Raw genomic sequence first — 19,960 nt, 5'->3', positions numbered from 1 at the left:
GTAACTTACCTGTGGCACCTAACAGGTGTTGGCAATAACTAAATCACACTTGCAGTTGACATGGATTAAAGTTGACTCAACCTCTGTCCTGTGTCCTTGTGTGTACCACATTGAGCATGGAGAAAAGAAAGAAGACCAAAGAACTGTCTGAGGACTTGGGAAACCAAATTGTGAGGAAGCATGAGCAATCTCAAGGCTACAAGTCCATCTCCAAAGACCTGAATGTTCCTGTGTCTACCGTGCGCAGTGTCATCAAGAACTTTAAAGCCCATGGCACTGTGGCTAATCTCCCTAGATGTGGACGGAAAAGAAAAATTTACAAGAGATTTCAACGCAAGATTGTGCGGATGTTGGATAAAGAACCTCGACTAACATCCAAACAAGTTCAAGCTGCCCTGCAGTCCGAGGGTACAACAGTGTCAACCCGTACTATCCGTCAGCGTCTGAATGAAAAGGGACTGTATGGTAGGAGACTCAGGAAGACCCCACTTCTTACCCCAAAACAAAAAAGGCTGGAGTTTGCCAAAATTTACATGAAAAAGCCTAAAACGTTTTGGAAGAATTTTCTCTGGTCAAATGAGACAAAAGTAGAGCTTTTTGGGCAAAGGCATCAACATAGAGTTTACAGGAGAAAAAAAAAGAGGCATTCAAAGAAAAGAACACGGTCCCTACAGTCAAACATGGTGGAGGTTCCCTGATGTTTTGGGGTTGCTTTGCTGCCTCTGGCACTGGACTGCTTGACCGTGTGCATGGCATTATGAAGTCTGAAGACTACCAACAAATTTTGCAGCAGAATGTGGGGCCCAGTGTAAGAAAGCTGGGTCTCCCTCAGAGGTCATGGGTCTTCCAGCAGGACAATGACCCAAAACACATTTCAAAAAGCACTAGAAAATGGTATGAGAGAAAGCACTGGAGACTTCTAAGGTGGCCAGCAATGAGTCCAGACCTGAATCCCACAGAACACCTGTGGAGAGATCTAAAAATGGCAGTTTGGAGAAGGCACCCTTCAAATATCAGGGACCTGGAGCAGTTTGCCAAAGAATAATGGTCTAAAATTCCAGAAGAGCATTGTAAGAAACTCATTGATGGTTACCGGAAGCGGTTGGTCGTAGTTATTTTGGCTAAAGGTTGTGCAACCAAGTATTAGGCTGAGGGTGCCAATACTTTTGTCTGGCCCATTTTTGGAGTTTTGTGTGAAAAGATCAATGTTTTGCTTCATTCTCTTTTGTGTTTTTTCATTTAAGACAAATTAAATGAAGAATTTGTGATTGCAATCATTTTCAGGAAGAAGCTGAGGATTATCTGACAGAATTGCAGGGGTGTCAATACTTTTGGACACAACTGTAGATTTTGGTCTATAATGGGCTCTGATCCAAAATGTAATAAAATTATTGTCGTTTGTTTACAGACCTTATACCTTGGCCCCTGCATGTTGTATGGGATGTATGATTGTTAATACAGCCGTTCTTTCACCATACAGGATGCAAACAGTAGGCAGCACATTCCCCTTTACATGATGTGCAGCTGACAAGTCAGCATTTTACTATTTATTAAGAATACTGACTCTTGCAAAAGCTCCTAAAGTATATTAGAATAGCATTCTCTATAGGCAGGATGGATTCCGTAATTGTCAGGAGGCTTTTTTCGTGATTGTCTCAAACTGTATCAGGCACTGGCAGAATAATTGTTGGGACAAATGTTCTCTCTCTTTACCCTGCCAAAATAAGAATAATAATCTCTTCATTTATACAGTATCAACATATTCTGCAGCGCTTTACAGTTTGCACACATTATCATCACTGTCCCCAATGGGGCTCACAATTTAAATTCCCTATCAGTATGTCTTTGGAGAACCCGGAAGAAACCCACACACACTCCTTGCAGATGTTGTCCTTGGTGGGATTTGAACCCAAGACTCCAGCGCTGCAGTGCTATCCACTGAGCCACCGTGCTGCCTGAAATGTATATGCACATTCAGTTCCTCTGATCATGTATGCATCTTGAATAGGGCGAGTTACCATTGATGTATATGTGGTCCATCTGGCTTCCGTTTGTTTATTTTTATACGGCCGGGGTCACACTGGCGACTAAAACGGACGAGTGCAATGTGATAAAAAATCGCATTGCACTTGGACCAATGTTAAACTATGGGATAGCTCCCAGCAGCAGATTTTTTTCGGCCGTTTTCATTGGTCCGAGACAATTGTAGCATGCTGCGACTGTCACGGACACTCGGCCGACTCTCGGCTCACTCGCACCCATATAAGCCTATGGGTGCGAGTGAGACAATGCACATCACTCGGATATTATCCGAGTGATGTGCGTTAAACGCTGACCCCGGCAATGGAGGAGATGGACAAATTAGTTTATTTGCCTCATCCGCAGCTGTGCTCCGATCCTCCCTGTGCGAGAGAATCGGAGCACAGACGCATGACACTCGCAGCAGAGCAGGAGCCGAGGGTCATTAGCATATCGCATCCGATGCTCTAGCATCAGACGCCATACGCTAGTGTGACTCCAGCCTAAGGAAGAGAAAGTCCTGCATCCAGGACTCCTTCTAATCTATTCCCTTTAGAGAAAGAGAAACATATGTCATGTGCAAACTGATCCTAGGCTTTCCATCACTGATTATTATGGGATCCGTTTGCGTTCTTTGTGTCAGTGATTAGAACATTTTCTTCCATTCTAAAAACTGACACCAAACAGACCCCCATAATAATCACTGAGGCCCCTCTGCATTGGTTTCTGAATGTGAACGCGTCCTTACAGGGAAGCCAAGGTGATGGCAAATTCTGTACTGCTCTCCTGCCCTAGTATTTTTGCACCTGCTACATAGGGAAAAAAAAAAGCTTTTCTGATAGTGGAAGTCCATTAGAGAAGTATACGTTTTGCCATAGCAAAATAATCGCTTTTAGGCAGTTAGTATTGTTTGTCTTGTGCCATGTTGGATCGAAGTCCCTTAATGTCGTTTCCCAGGTTTGGGAGGAGGACTGGTGAGATCTGACGGGAGGGAGGTCACCTTACATCACAGAGATGTACAAAGCCTGGAGGAGGAGGATATGTCCCGTGTGAGGACAGCACAACAGTGCCACATTAACACAGTTCTCACTCCTATTGCAGGGATGGACACCGGCGCTGGTGACGGACTCGTGTGACAGGAATACCGGTACGCTACACATTACAATTTTTTCTTACATTATATTATATGGAGGGCTGAATGCCAATCCAATATGGAAATTTCTTGAATTTTAATTTCTGTCACTAATACACGGGGTACCCTTTTTATATCGCCCCTCATCAGTGGCTATAGATTATACCATTACCCTAGAGAAATACAGCACCGATGGTGTCATTGGCGACTACTTGTTCTACAATGGCGACTCTCGCACTTGGATTTAAACTTGGGGTACATGGAGGTTTTATTTACAATGAAATTGAAGAATTGGCATTTCTAAATAAAACAGAACATATTGTTCAAAGAAATGTAATCGTGTGTTATCTGCAAATCCACGCTGGATAATTAGGGCCCCGATTTAGTGGGGATGTATGAACCCGGTTCGAAGGTGGATTCATAACTAGTGATGAGCGAATATACTCGTTACTCGAGATTTCTCGAGCACGCTCGGGTGTCCTCCGAGTATTTTTTAGTGCTCGAAGATTTAGTTTTCCTCTCCTCAGCTGAATGATTTACATCTGTTAGCCAGCATAAGAACATGTGGGGGTTGCCTGGTTGCTAGGGAATCCCCACATGCACTTATGCTGGAAAACAGATGTAAATCATTCAGCTGCGGCAAGAAAAACTAAATTTCCGAGCACTAAAAAATACTCGGAGGACACCTGAGCGTGCTCGAGAAATCTCGAGTAACGAGTATATTCGCTCATCACTATTCATAACTAATATAATGGATTGTGATAGTGGATTACCCCTTTATATCCTATAATGCTGGTAACAATCAAAGCACAGAACCTTCTTATATATAATGTTTTAGTTTGTCATTTGTATAATCTCTGCTTGCTGCCAGTGACTACTACTATCTCTTCTTTATATCTAGAGGTTGAAAATAGGTCAAGCTGAGGGTTTGTTACAAAGTTTCCAGCCCAGACAATCCTCAGAGCTAAGTAGCCTGTATACATTGTAACAAACTATCAGGAAAGGAGAGGGATCAAATGAGTTCACCTAAGGGCTCATGCACACGATCAGAAAAATTGGACAAGTGCTATCCGTCGTTGTCTCCATGTTATTCAATGAGGAAGTGCACATGTCCGATGCAGGAGTTGTCTGAGATATTCGGATCGCACTCAGCTATTCAAGTCTATGGGTCTGTGGAAAACATTGGTTTGCACTCGGATGACATCAAAGTGCAGTCGGATTTTCACCGACTGATAGAATAGAGGAGGTGGAGAAACTTTTGATTAATCTCAATTAATCATTTGCATTTTTTGAAAGCATTTTTTTCTCTTTCCTTTTTGTCCTGTTGGATTTTGCACCAGAATCCTCAAAAAATAGGTCCACTATTGTTTGGTAAATTGGGCCAAATTCAAACATGATCATTTTTATTTTAACTCTAGTTTTTTTCATCCTTCCAGTATAAAAAAAGTCAAACAAACCTTTCTATAAGCATTAAAATGTTGCATGTTAGTCTTCAACTGTGCAAAGAAATTCTGTTTTACACTAGGGGACTGGAGTAACTTAACAGAAAAAAAACAAAAAAAAATTCAACATTTTGAAAAGTTGCAAGTGATGAATTATCTGTCGAACCGAAATTGCGCTCTAATGCCAAATCCAATCCAAGTAAGGTTAGTTTATAAAAAGGTGCAAATGAAATAATGAATAATCTGCAAATAAGAAAAAGTCACTTTTAGAATATTTTTTACCCTAGAAGAAAAGATACAAAAGAAAAGATGAATCAGCCCCTAAATATTATTTTATATTGACTCCAATTCTTGTTTACAGACAAAAAGATGCTGATTCTGAGTCTGTCATGTTTATTCTTCTAGTGCAGCAAGCGATATCTTTGAGTAAGTTGATGGCAAACGTGACGGAAAACTGACAGACCCCACTATAGTCAATGGGTTCTGTGGGCTAACATTTGTGTTGGATTCATCTCCTTCATAAATTCAGACATAAATGGCACCCAATACACTCCATTCACTATAGTGGGGCTGATGGTTTTCTATCATGGTTGCCATCATCCTAGAAGCTATGCATGCTGTACTACTTTGCTTTTTTTCTGGTGGGATCCATCTGGCACCATTTGTGTCCTGTATCTCAAGGAAACCATTAAATTCAGTTTTTCTCTTCTTAGGACAGAACAGAAAAGCTGAATTCTTGCAGGAGACGGATCTGACAAACTAGAGTTTTTCTGTTCTCAATATGCAGTGATTAGGTTTGAAACATAAGAGTAGGGAAAAGGTTAAAAGACCCACAGGATGGGTGATAAATAAGGAAATCTCTCCAGGTCTGTCAGCTGGGACCCCCAGTGATCATATTATAACAACGGAGGTCCCAACGTCCCCTGCGTGCAGAGTGGTAGTACACACAGTCCTGTAGCTTGAAGCTTGTGGGCACCAATACTATGGACCCCCAACCATCACAGCATATTAATACTTTGTTTTCTCTTATGGGCCATTGAGCTCTTGTGAGACCCCTTAGATCCGGGTCCTGTGCTGACTATATCACCTTATGCATAGTGACTCCTTGAAAAAGCCATTACTAGGCGAAACGTGCGTTGGAGGAAACAGGAATTACCGGGTATGGACTTTATAATGTTATAGGATATCTTTTTCACTTTATTACCTATGCCTTCTTTATTTTCTAATGCATGTTTGCAAATGTATGAATGTGTAGACTATATGTAATGGGTTTTCTCTGATAATATATTAGTCCATGACTGTGTCCATATACCCACTCCAATTATTGCACTGGGGTTTTGCATATTTTGTTATTTGGTTTTCCCCTTTCATATGTTTATATCTGTATTTTAATATTATTAATAAAAAAATACATTTTATTTTTTTTGTCTTTTTACTTTTGTTTTCTCACCCTATTTCTTGAGTAGGTTTAAGACACTGTTGAGCGTTTCATGCTTTGTTGCCATTATTATGACACTGAATGACAATTGTTGGTCAGTAGAGATTACGTTTTCGCTTCTGATTTTCTGTAAGGTCCGTGTTTTTTCTTGCATCACGCTTCACTCTCGTGCGATCAGTTATTACTTTGACTGGGTATTTTTAGCTCTCTAAGGTGAATTTCTCGGTAAATGGGGGGTTATTGGAGCCGCTTATCACAGGTTTGTTTTGGAATTTTGCTGATTTCACAGCACAGAATTTCCATGGGGGGTGAAGTTTACTGAGATAAAGGTGTATATTTTGGCAGAGATTGTATTTAAGTATTAGGTGACCATGTGCGAGGTCTGTAAAAGTTCCCGAGCTGATAAGGTCTTATTGCATCAGAAGAAAAGACCAATATGTAAAAGACATACGGCAGAAAAACAATATATAATGCAGTACAGTTATCATCGTATACTATCCTATCCTATGTGATCCTGTCTGCTGAGCCGTGTATCTAATCTTATCCTATGTGATACTGTCTGCTGAGCCGTGTATCTAATCTTATCCTATGTGATACTGTCTGCTGAGCTGTGTATCTAATCCTATCCTGTGTGATACTGTCTGCTGAGCTGTGTATCTAATCCTATCCTGTGTGATACTGTCTGCTGAGCCGTGTATCTAATCCTATCCTGTGTGATACTGTCTGCTGAGCCGTGTATCTAATCCTATCCTGTGTGATACTGTCTGCTGAGCTGTGTATCTAATTCTATCCTATGGGATACGGCCTGCTGAGCCATGTATCTAATCCTACCCTGTGTAATACTGTCTGCTGAGCTGTGTATCTAATCCTATCCTGTGATACTGTCTGCTGAGGCATGTATCTAATCCTATCCTGTATGATACTGTCTGCTGAGCTGTGTATCTAATCCTATCCTGTGTGATACTGTTTGCTGAGCTGTGTATCTATTCCTATCACGTGTGATACTGTCTGCTCAGCTGTGTATCTAATCCTCTCCTGTGTGATACTGTCTGCTGAGCTGTGTATCTAATCCTATCCTGTGTGATACTGTCTCCTGAGCCGTGTATCTAATCCTATCACGTGTGATACTGTCTGCTGAGCTGTGTATCTAATCCTATCCTGTGTGATACTGTCTGCTGAGCCGTGTATCTAATCCTATCCTGTGTGATACTGTCTCCTGAGCCGTGTATCTAATCCTATCACGTGTGATACTGTCTGCTGAGCTGTGTATCTAATCCTATCCTGTGTGATACTGTTTGCTGAGCTGTGTATCTATTCCTATCACGTGTGATACTGTCTGCTGAGCCGTGCATCTAATCCTATCCTGTGTGATACTGTCTGCTGAGCCATGTATCTAATCCTCTCCTGTGTGATACTGTCTGCTGAGCTGTGTATCTAATCCTATCCTGTGTGATACTGTCTCCTGAGCCGTGTATCTAATCCTATCACGTGTGATACTGTCTGCTGAGCTGTGTATCTAATCCTATCCTGTGTGATACTGTCTGCTGAGCCGTGTATCTAATCCTATCCTGTGTGATACTGTCTCCTGAGCCGTGTATCTAATCCTATCACGTGTGATACTGTCTGCTGAGCTGTGTATCTAATCCTATCCTGTGTGATACTGTTTGCTGAGCTGTGTGTCTATTCCTATCACGTGTGATACTGTCTGCTGAGCTGTGTATCTAATCCTATCCTGTGTGATACTGTCTGCTGAGCTGTGTATCTAATCCTATCCTGTATGATACTGTTTGCTGAGCCGTGTATCTAATCCTATCCTGTGTGATACTGTCTGCTGAGCCGTGTATCTAATCCTCTCCTGTGTGATACTGTCTGCTGAGCTGTGTATCTAATCCTATCCGGTGTGATACTGTCTGCTGAGCTGTATGATACTGTCTGCTGCGCTAGCAAAAGTAGAGCTGAAGTAGATCCAGGTTAGGCTCAAACAACTGCAATTAGGCCGTGGTCACACTACCGTAGAATACGGACGAGTGTTATGTGAGAAAACATCGCATAGCACTCGGCCCAGTGTTCATCTATGGGGCAGCTCACATCATCGTTTTTTTCTCAGGCGTATTCAACGTATGTGTAAAATTGCAGCATGCTACGATTCTACGTGTATATGGCCCGAGACTCGCCTATGCAAGCCTATTTGTGCAAGAAAAAAATCGGACACCACACGGACCATCAGTGTGACTTGCGACAAATACGCACACATTTTCCTCATCTCAGCCCATTGAGCCATTAACTTCAATTAGGAAAATTAGTGAGAAATGTAAATCCATACGGATGTCATACGGATACATAGGTGTGAGAAAATCGCATCATCGCATTACACACGGAGAACACTCGTGTGACTCTCGGCAGGGAGACTTGGACCGATTTTCCATACATTTAGTGTGACTCCGGCCTTAGTGTTTTTCCAAAGATGCTGTGCATGGAGCTATACTGAAGATAATGTCTTACACATTACATTTTTTTATACTTTTTAAGTTTTAGCCTTTTTGCAGTATGTAAAGTACACGGTCTTGTATTGCTCTCATAATAATGAGAAGAACAAAAACAAATGCTTGTGACAGGATATGGTGAGCGAATTCTGATGATGGGTGTTATTCTTTTCTCTGTATTGTACTGAGCTTCTCATAAATCTCCTGTATGTGGCAATCAGAGATATATTCCACAAATTACCATTAGGCCCCATGCAGACGTCCAAGAGTCACGTCTATGATACGTACCCATCATGGCCTAGGAGGCCCTTTACATGTCCATGTTTTTATGTGGACTGAGTGATGTGTAAAAAAAAAAGTAATGGCACCATCAAAACAACTGCTACATCTGTCGTCACTTTTCACTTTAACAGCTCGTATAGTCATGTGTTCCTCACTTGTGCCATGATGGGCAATAATAAAAGTCTTTGAAAAACTAAATGAAATAATGAAATTAGACTAGATCAATAATAGCTGTTGTCCTAAGGAAGTAGAGCTGCAGTGTAAGGCTCTGTGCACACAGTGCGGATTGGCCGCTACAGATTCGCAGCAGTTTTCCATGCGTTGTACAGTACCATGTAAACTTATGGAAAACAAAATCCACAGTGCACATACTGCGGGAAAAAAAACGCGGAAACGCAGCGTTGTTAATTCCGCAGCATGTCAATTCTTTGTGCGGATTCCACAGCAGTTTACACCTGCTCCATAATAGGAATCCGCAGGTGTAAAACCGCAGGTGGAATCCGCACAAAAACCGTGGAAAATCTGCAGCAAATCCGCAGTGCGGATTTCATGCGGATTTACCAAAATCAGTGCAGGAAAATCCGCACAAGATTCCGCAACGTGTGCACATAGCCTAAAGCATGGAGAAGGACAGCTAAGCTACAGTCACTGACTAGCTATACCACAAAAAGACTTGATCACCCAGTATTAGAAGAATAAGTGACCTAGACTGAGGTACTGATAAAAACTAACAGTTTATTGAAAATTATTAAAAACAATATATAAATACTACAAAGAAAGGTATTAGACCTAGAAGGAGGGACACAAAAAAGCCATAGGCTACATCCAAATCGTGGACTAGTTTAACACAAACATGTGATAATTACATCCATGCTACCTATACTCTATGTGCATAATGATATATGGTAAAACATCCCCTCATAGAAATGTGCCGATGTAGACTGTCATGCGGAGGCGGGCTAAACCCATCCACTAATATGATACATGATTGTCACTAGCAAATATAGAGTTTTGTATTAGAATGGGTATATTACCTTAAGGTCTGCCACGTGGATGTATGCCCCGGCGTCCCTCTGCCCCGATGCGCGTTTCGCACTGCTTCTTCGGGAAGAAACGCGCGTCGGGGCAGAGGGACGCCGGGGCATACATCCACGTGGCAGACCTTAAGGTAGTATACCCATTCTAATACAAAACTCTATATTTGCTAGTGACAATCATGTATCATATTAGTGGATGGGTTTAGCCCGCCTCCGCATGACATAGTCTACATCGGCACATTCCTATGAGGGGATGTTTTACCATATATCATTATGCACATAGAGTATAGGTAGCATGGATGTAATTATCACATGTTTGTGTTAAACTAGTCCACGATTTGGATGTAGCCTATGGCTTTTTTGTGTCCCTCCTTCTAGGTCTAATACCTTTCTTTGTAGTATTTATATATTGTTTTTAATAATTTTCAATAAACTGTTAGTTTTTATCAGTACCTCAGTCTAGGTCACTTATTCTTCTAATACTGGGTGATCAAGTCTTTTTGTGGTATAATTATTGTGGAGGTACAAAAGTCCCCCAAATAGGGAGGACGTTGAGAATATTGAGCAAGTAATACTGTGAATATATAAAAGTCACTGACTAGCGTAGTTCAGCAGAGGGCCCCTATGCAAGAACAGTATGTGGGCACTTTGCAGTCCAATAACTCATCATAATGTACCATTCCACCTGTTTTATAGGTGGATGTAGCCCCCTGACCTTTTGGGCCCCTGTACTGCCGCACCAATGATATGTCCACCCTTTCTAGAGTTTCTCCCACAGAGCGCTGGATGCTGATAGGACAAAGCAGTGGAAATATTCCAATCTGCAGGGTCTCCTCTGTAAATTTCCCACAATTTTTTCTTCCTTATCTTTATGCGTTAAACCAAAAGTGACTCAAGCAGCAGATCTGCATGGCCTCGCCCCGGTGTGCACCTGTCCAGGTAGCCAGGATGAGCTGTAGAGCGAGGATGTAGGTGTACAGTAATGTCGTCTTCCTCTGCTTTCTAGGACAGATTGATGATCCATCTCACCTCTGTTCGGTGGGATACAGCGAACCTCACACATGTAGGATGGCGGCAGAGTTCATCAAGAGCTGCTGCAAAGGATGTTTCCAACCTGATGGCAAGAACGGTATGATCATCATGTGTGATACTGCCTGCTGGGCTATGTATCTAATCCTATCCTTTGTGATAATGTCTGCTGAGCTGTGTATCTAATCCTCTCCTGTGTGATACTGTCTGCTGAGACGTGTATCTAGTCCTGTCCTGTGTGATACTGTCTCCTGAGCAGTGTATCTAATCCTATCCTGTGTGATACTGTCTCCTGAGCCGTATATCTAATCCTATCCTGTGTGATACTGTCTGCTGAGCTGTGTATCTAATCCTATCCTGTGTGATACTGTCTGCTGAGACATGTATCTAATCCTATCCTGTGTGATACTGTCTGCTGAGCCGTGTATCTAATCCTATCCTGTGTGATACTGTCTGCTGAGCCGTGTATCTAATCCTATCCTGTGTGATACTGTCTGCTGAGCCGTGTATCTAATCCAATCCTGTGTTATACTGTCTGCTGAGCTGTGTATCTAAATCTGTCCTGTGTGATACTGTCTGCTGAGCCGTGTATCTCATCCTATCCTGTGTGATACTGCCTGCTGGACTGTGTATCTAATCCTGTCCTGTGTGATACTGCCTGCTGAGCCTTGTATCTAATCCTATTATGTATGATACTGCCTGCTGGGCTGTGTATCTAATCCTTTCCTGTGTGATACTGCCTGCTGGGCTATGTATCTAATCCTATCCTGTGTGATACTGTCTGCTGAGCCGTGTATCTAATCCTGTCCTGTGTGATACTGTCTACTGAGCCATGTAACTAATCCTATCCTGTGTGATACTGTCTGCTGAGCCGTGTATCTAATCCTATCCTGTGTGATAGTGTCTGCTGAGCCTTGTATCTAATCCTATTATGTATGATACTGCCTGCTGGGCTGTGTATCTAATCCTATCCTGTGTGATACGGTCTGCTAAGCCATGTATCTAATCCTATCCTGTGTAATACTGTCTGCTGAATTGTGTATCTAATCCTGTCCTGTGTGATAGTGTCTGCTGAGCCTTGTATCTAATCCTATCCTGTGTAATACTGTCTGCTGAGTTGTGTATCTAATCCTGTCCTGTGTGATAGTGTCTGCTGAGCCTTGTATCTAATCCTATTATGTATGATACTGTCTGCTGAGCCGTGTATCTAATCCTATCCTGTGTGATACTGTCTTCTGGGCTGTGTATCTAATCCTGTCCTGTGTGATACTGTCTGCTGAGCCATGTATCTAATCCTATCATGTGTGATACTGTCTGCTGAGCTGCCTTCCATAATCCTAATATGTGATCTTGTCTGCTGAGCTCCAGTATCTAATCCTATAATGTGTGATATGTTGGTAGAGTTGATGTACCAAATCCTACAATGAGCGATACTCCCTGCTGAGCTGGGTATCTAATCTAGGGAAGGTTTATCTTCACACATCCTACATGTATCTTTATACAACCAGAAACACATGGGCTACTTGCACATTGAACAAGTCTGTAGGAACCTGTTCACACCACCAAAAAACTTGAAGACACAAAAGAGCACAGTGAGGTCAAAAATACTCTGTTGTAAAAAAAAAATCACAGTAATAAGCAAGTGCTTGTCAAAAGATGTAAGAAAACGGTATTTAGTTGATACGTTTTTTTTTGCAAAAAAATGTATACTAAACTGCTCCACCAATTGTCAAGGTATACCCTCATAGAGCAGTCCTATCTAATGTATATAATCCCTATCTGATGTATTTAAAACCTGATCATCTGTATAGTACCTGTATAAGCAGGGTTCAGAGAAGGAATATCCTTGTGGACATGCAGGATGGAACAGCTTAAATGCAAATGACCCACACAGGAGTGATGGACTCCCCAGTCTTGTAGAAACAAGAGAACAATTATAGAACCAGAAACACATGGGCTACTTGCACATTGAACAAGTCTGTAGGAACCTGTTCACACCACCAAAAAACTTGAAGACACAAAAGAGCACAGTGAGGTAAAAAATACTCTGTTGTAAAAAAAAATCACAGTAATAAGCAAGTGCTTGTCAAAAGATGGAAGAAAACAGGGTATTTAGTTGATAAGTTTTTTTGCAAAAAAATGTATACTAAGCTGCTCCACCAATCGTCAAGGTATACCCATATAGAGCAGTCCTATCTAATGTATATAATCCCTATCTGATGTATTTAAAACCTGATCATCTGTATAGTACCTGTATGTGCAAGTAGCCCATGTGTTTCTGGTTCTATAATTGTTCTCTTGTTTCTACAAGACTGGGGAGCAGACGATTGGTGGAGCAGCTTAGTATACATTTTTTGCAAAAAAACATTTCAACTAAATACCCTGTCTTCTTCCATCTTTTGACAAGCACTTGCTTATTACTGTAATTTTTTTTTACAACAGAGTATTTTTGACCTCACTGTGCTCTTTTGTGTCTTCATGTTTCTTTATACTAAAATTTTCATTTTGTGTGAAGTTTAATCAGCATCTCCTGCATCTTAACACGTAGTCCAAAAATGACACATTACTAGATAATTGGGGGCTTATTGTCATCTCTTTTGCAGGAGAGGGTAATTTTTTACCATGTTGGTTTAGGATTTTTTGTAACAATCCAACAACTTTGTACCTCTCCAATTATCGTCAGACAATAGGCTGTTGGCACCATCCTGCCAATCACTAGAAGACCCCCAGTAAGTAAACCAAGCTTTCATAACTTTACTAGTGAATATTTCTAGGGATCTGTGGTCCTCTACATACGCCTGTCACCATGCTACTCCCTAATATCCTCCCTTAACAAATGAAGAAATATCAACAGCCCTGGTAAATACCTGATACTGATAATCAGCTATGCGCTCGCATGGCTACGTCGTGTGTGATCTACGCCTGCATTATTTGCGAGGTTTTCCTCATAAGACCCTATGAAACCAAATAAACTTAAAGGGGTCCTCCACTTTGGACAAAGACATGACAAGGACCCTTCCATTACATCCACCTGCCCATTTGGACTCATGAGAACGTGTTTTCTGAAACCATCATCCCTTTTTGTAGAGAGAACAGCAGCTCTTGTTCTGGAGCATTGGGGACATCCATGCATTTCATGGCTTTTCATTGATGACAATCGGGGCTGCCTGAAGCTTCTGTTCTCGGGCAGGTGCAAAGGCCGGATACTCCAGACCTTTCCTAGTGATAATCGCCCATCTTGAAGATGAAGACCACAATAATAGGACCCTCCTGATCATTAGATGCAGGGATAAATCAACTAGACAAACTTTTCCATGGTTTTCTACAAATAAATGATCTTACAAATAAATGTTCTACACATTTCTAATTAATTTCATGTCTCAGCTCTGCAGCATTCCTAAGATCTGCACTTGCTGTCAGTAAATGAAATATTTGCTGTGACCATCAGAGGTAAAGCTGCTCATGGCTTATAGAAGATGCAATTGTACTCCGTCCTAGTCACAAGTAAATGCTCCATACACAGAGAAAGTCAGCCAAAGCCTCCAATTCTGGTGGGACAGGAGGACCATCTAATGTGCATAAGGGGCCTCCTTGGAGCTAATCCAATGTCAGAGGAATGTGGTAGGGAAAACAGGTCTGAGAGGTCCGGAGGAAGGTGGACAGAGGGGTCCGGAGGAAAGCAAACAGAGGGGATTGGAGGAAGGCAACCAGAGGGGTTCAGAGGAAAGCAAAAAGAGGAGATCGGAGGAAGGCCAGCAGAGGGGTTCAGAGGAAGGCAAACAGAAGGGATGGGAGGAGGCAAAAAGAGAGGTCCGAAGGAAGGCAAACAGAGGGGATTGGAGGAAGGCATCCAGAGGGGTTCAGAGGAAAGCAAACAGAGGGGATTGGAGGAAGGCAAACAGAGGGGTCTGGAGGAAGGCAAACAGAGGGGTCTGGAGGAAGGCAAACAGAGGGGATCAGAGGAAAGTAAACAGAGGGGATCAGAGGATAGCAAACAGAGGGGTCTGGAGGAAGGTGAAAAGAGGGGTCCAGAGGAAAGCAAACAGAGGGGATTGGAGGAAGGCAACCAGAGGCGTTCGGAGGAGAGCAAAAAGAGGGGATCAGAGGAAGGCAAACAGAGGGGTTCAGAGGAAAGCAAACAGAGGGATGGGAGGGAGGCAAAAAGAGGGGATCAGAGGAAAGTAAACAGAGGGGATCAGAGGATAATAAACAGAGGGGTCCCAAGGAAGGCAAACAAAGGGGTCAGGAGAAAAGCAAACAGAGGGGACAGGAGGGAGGCAAATAGAGGGGTCCAGAAGAAGGCAAACACAGTGGATCAGAGAAAAGCAAACAGAGGGGATCAGAGAAAAGCAAACAGAGGGGATTGAAGGAAAGCAAACAGAGGGGTCCAGAGGAAGGCAAACAGAGGGTCCTGGAGAAAAGCAAACAGAGGGGTCCAGAAGAAGGCAAACAGAGAGGTCTGGAGGAAGGCAAACAGAGGGGTCTGGAGGAAGGCAAACAGAGGGGTCCAGAGGAAGGTGGACAGAGGGGTTCGGAGGTAGGCGGACAGAGGGGTCTGGAGGAAGGCAGACAGAAGGGTACAGAAAAAGAGGAAAAAAGGGATCTTAAGAAAGGGACAGAGCAGAATGTGGCAAAATTTGGATTCAGTCCAGATAAGTTGCCCCAAAGATTATTGGAACACTACAGATTATACAAAAATTAGGATATATATTAACATGAATGCAGAAACTAACCCTATAATGCAGCATGAAATGATAAGAAAACTCAAGAGTTCAGCACTTGAGGCAATAAAACTACATGAGCACTTGTGCGATTGTAGATTATATGCTCTGGATTATCGGGAAGGTATAAACATAATTTCTATTATTCTCTCTATTGTAAGTAAGAGGAAATGTCCCTCTCTGTGGAAGGAAACAGGGATATGAAGAGGAAACCCAAACACAGGTGCTGGTCCTGGTAGGAACTGAACTCTAACCCATCAGCGGACGCGATCCCTGGTGTTATGTCCACAGATGAAGCTCCTCCAGAACAAACTGTTAATCTAGCAATGTACCTGCCAGCTGAGGGTTTATTAACTTGTCATTTGTCATAATGTGACTGTGACAGAGGTGACGTTAGATAGGAGTGTGGAGCTCATGCCGCCCGTTGGGAGTCTCCAGGTTTGCACAAGTATTTACTAAGGGAGGTCTATTGTACCCGCACACATACTATCACAGCTCCACTCCAGCGTGGATCCATCACAGCAGCACGATTTCTGACACGTAAAGCAGCAAAAGTCTACATCATCTCCATTTGTGATGCTATTTACTACAACCCCTGGCAAAAATTATGGAATCACCGGCCATGGAGGATGTTCATTCAGTTGTTTAATTTTGTAGAGAGAAAACAGATCACAGACATGGCACAAAGCTAAAGTAATTTCAAATGGCAACTTTCTGGCTTTAAGAAACACTAAAAGAAATCAAGAACAAAAAAATGTGGTAGTCAGTAATGGTTACTTTTTTAACCAAGCATAGGGGAAAAATTATGGAATCACTCAATTCTGAGGAAAAAATTATGGAATCATGAAAAACAAACAAAAAAACACTCCAACACATGACCAGTATTTTGTTGCACCACCTCTGGCTTTTATAGCAGCTTGCAGTCTTTGAGGCATGGACTTAATGAGTGTCAAACAGTACTCTTCATCAATCTGGTCCAACTTTCCCTGATTGCTGTTGCCAGATCAGCTTTGCAGGTTGGAGCCTCGTCATGGACCATTTTCTTCAACTTCCACCAAAGATTTTCAATTGGATTGAGATCCGGACAATTTACAGGCAATGACATTGACCTTATGTGTCTTTTTTCAAGGAATGTTTGCACAGTTTTTGCTCTATGGCAGGATGCATTATCATCTTGAAAAATGATTTCATCATCCCCAAACATCCTTTCAATTGATGGGATATGAAAAGTGTCCAAAATATCAACATAAACTTGTGCAATCATTGAAGATGTAATGACAGCCATCTCCCCAGTGCCTTTACCTGACATCAATGACTGTGGAAATTTGCATGTTCTCTTCAGGCAGTCATCTTTATAAATCTCATTGGAAAGGCCCCAAACAAAAGTTCCAGCATCATCACCTTGCCCAATACAGATTTGTGATTCATCACTGAATATGACTTTCATCCAGTCATCCACAGTCCACGATTGCATTTCCTTAGCCAATTGCAACCTTGTTTTTTTCTGTTTAGGTGTTAATGATGGCTTTCATGTTATGATAAGGTAATTCAGTACCACAATGGACATAGAAGTCAGAGCACATACAGTGACCTGACTATAACCCAAAAACATAGAACGAGCTCTGAGACGTGGGAACTCTGCTGACCGCAATCCCTAATCCTCTCCAACCACACTAGAGGCAGCCGTGGATTGCGCCTAACGCTCCCTATGCAACTCGGCACAGCCTGAGAAACTAGCTAGCCTGAAGATAGAAAATAAGCCTACCTTGCCTCAGAGAAATACCCCAAAGGAAAAGGCAGCCCCCACATATAATGACTGTGAGTTAAGATGAAAAGACAAACGTAGAGATGAAATAGATTTAGCAAAGTGAGGCCCGACTTTCTGAACAGAGCGAGGATAGGAAAGGTAACTTTGCGGTCAACACAAAACCCTACAAACAACCATGCAAAGGGGGCAAAAAGACCCTCCGTACCGAACTAACGGCACGGAGGTACACCCTCTGCGTCCCAGAGCTTCCAGCAAGCAAGAAAAAACAAATAAGCAAGCTGGACAGAAAAAAACAGCAAACAAAATAGCAAAAGCGGAACTTAGCTATGCAGAGCAGCAGGCCACAGGAACGATCCAGGAGGAAACAGGTCCAATACTAGAACATTGACTGGAGGCCAGGATCAAAGCACTAGGTGGAGTTAAATAGAGCAGCACCTAACGACTTCACCACAACACCTGAGGAAGGAAACTCAGAAGCCGCAGTACCACTCTCCTCCACCAACGGAAGCTCACAGAGAGAATCAGCCGAAGTACCACTTGTGACCACAGGAGGGAGCTCTGCCACAGAATTCACAACAGTACCCCCCCCTTGAGGAGGGGTCACCGAACCCTCACCAGAGCCCCCAGGACGACCAGGATGAGCCATATGAAAGGCACGAACAAGATCGGGAGCATGGACATCAGAGGCGAAGACCCAGGAATTATCTTCCTGAGCATAACCCTTCCACTTAACCAGATACTGGAGTTTCCGTCTTGAAACACGAGAATCCAAAATCTTCTCCACAATATACTCCAACTCCCCCTCCACCAAAACCGGGGCAGGAGGATCAACAGATGGAACCATAGGAGCCACGTATCTCCGCAACAATGACCTATGGAATACGTTATGAATGGAAAAATAATCTGGAAGGGTCAGATGAAAAGACACAGGATTAAGAACCTCAGAAATCCTATACGGACCAATGAAACAAGGTTTAAACTTAGGAGAGGAAACCTTCATAGGAATATGACGAGAAGATAACCAAACCAAATCCCCAACACGAAGTCGGGGCCCACACAGCGTCTGCGATTAGCGAAACGTTGAGCCTTCTCCTGGGACAAGGTCAAATTGTCCACTACATGAGTCCAAATCTGCTGCAACCTGTCCACCACAGTATCCACACCAGGACAGTCCGAAGACTCAACCTGCCCTGAAGAGAAACGAGGATGGAACCCAGAGTTGCAGAAAAACGGCGAAACCAAGGTAGCCGAGCTGGCCCAATTATTAAGGGCGAACTCAGCCAACGGCAAAAAGGACACCCAGTCATCCTGATCAGCAGAAACAAAGCATCTCAGATATGTTTCCAAGGTCTGATTGGTTCGTTCGGTCTGGCCATTAGTCTGAGGATGGAAAGCCGAGGAAAAAGACAAGTCAATGCCCATCCTAGCACAAAAGGCTCGCCAAAACCTCGAAACAAACTGGGAACCTCTGTCAGAAACGATATTCTCTGGAATGCCATGTAAACGAACCACATGCTGGAAGAACAATGGCACCAAATCAGAGGAGGAAGGTAATTTAGACAAGGGTACCAAATGGACCATCTTAGAGAAGCGATCACAAACCACCCAAATGACTGACATTTTTTGAGAGACGGGAAGATCTGAAATAAAATCCATAGAGATATGTGTCCAAGGCCTCTTCGGGACCGGCAAGGGCAAAAGCAACCCACTGGCACGAGAACAGCAGGGCTTAGCCCGAGCACAAATCCCACAGGACTGCACAAAAGAACGCACATCTCGCGACAGAGATGGCCACCAAAAGGATCTAGCCACTAACTCTCTGGTACCAAAGATTCCAGGATGACCAGCCAACACCGAACAATGAACCTCAGAGATAACTTTATTCGTCCACCTATCAGGGACAAACAGTTTCTCCGCTGGGCAACGATCAGGTTTATTAGCCTGAAATTTTTGCAGCACCCGCCGCAAATCAGGGGAGATGGCAGACACAATTACTCCCTCTTTGAGAATACCCGCCGGCTCAGATAAACCCGGAGAGTCGGGCACAAAACTCCTAGACAGAGCATCCGCCTTCACATTTTTAGAGCCCGGAAGGTACGAAATCACAAAGTCAAAACGGGCAAAAAACAGCGACCAACGAGCCTGTCTGGGATTCAACCGCTTGGCAGACTCGAGATAAGTCAAGTTCTTATGATCAGTCAAGACCACCACGCGATGCTTAGCTCCTTCAAGCCAATGACGCCACTCCTCGAATGCCCACTTCATGGCCAGCAACTCTCGATTGCCAACATCATAATTTCGCTCAGCAGGCAAAAACTTCCTGGAAAAGAAGGCGCATGGTTTCATCACCGAGCAATCAGAACTTCTCTGCGACAAAACAGCCCCTGCTCCAATCTCAGAAGCATCAACCTCGACCTGGAATGGAAGCGAAACATCTGGTTGACACAACACAGGGGCAGAAGAAAAACGACGCTTCAACTCTTGAAAAGCTTCAACAGCAGCAGAAGACCAATTGACCACATCAGCACCCTTCTTGGTCAAATCGGTCAATGGTTTAGCAATACTAGAAAAATTGCAGATGAAGCGATGATAAAAATTAGCAAAGCCCA

At 43.0% G+C, this 19,960-nt stretch overlaps 1 protein-coding gene across 2 annotated transcripts in view; it reads left to right on the top strand.

Moving 5' to 3' along the window:
* The window catches only part of TC2N (tandem C2 domains, nuclear), a 94,653-nt gene that overhangs the window by 27,187 nt on the left and 47,506 nt on the right, over nt 1–19,960 (top strand). The window contains exons 2-3 of one of the 2 annotated variants that reach the window (XM_069736861.1): nt 3,121–3,166; nt 10,840–10,962. In XM_069736861.1, the coding sequence (XP_069592962.1) occupies nt 10,902–10,962 (61 nt within the window). In that variant the 5' untranslated portion in view covers nt 3,121–3,166; nt 10,840–10,901. The remainder of the gene's footprint in view (nt 1–3,120; nt 3,167–10,839; nt 10,963–19,960) is intronic. The other variant, XM_069736871.1, reaches the window with a different exon arrangement.

Source organism: Ranitomeya imitator, chromosome 1 (genome assembly GCF_032444005.1).
Source record: "Ranitomeya imitator isolate aRanImi1 chromosome 1, aRanImi1.pri, whole genome shotgun sequence".
Lineage (NCBI taxonomy): Eukaryota > Metazoa > Chordata > Amphibia > Anura > Dendrobatidae > Ranitomeya > Ranitomeya imitator.
Note: the sequence above shows the minus strand (reverse complement) of the source record. Positions and strands in the feature narration are given on the sequence as shown.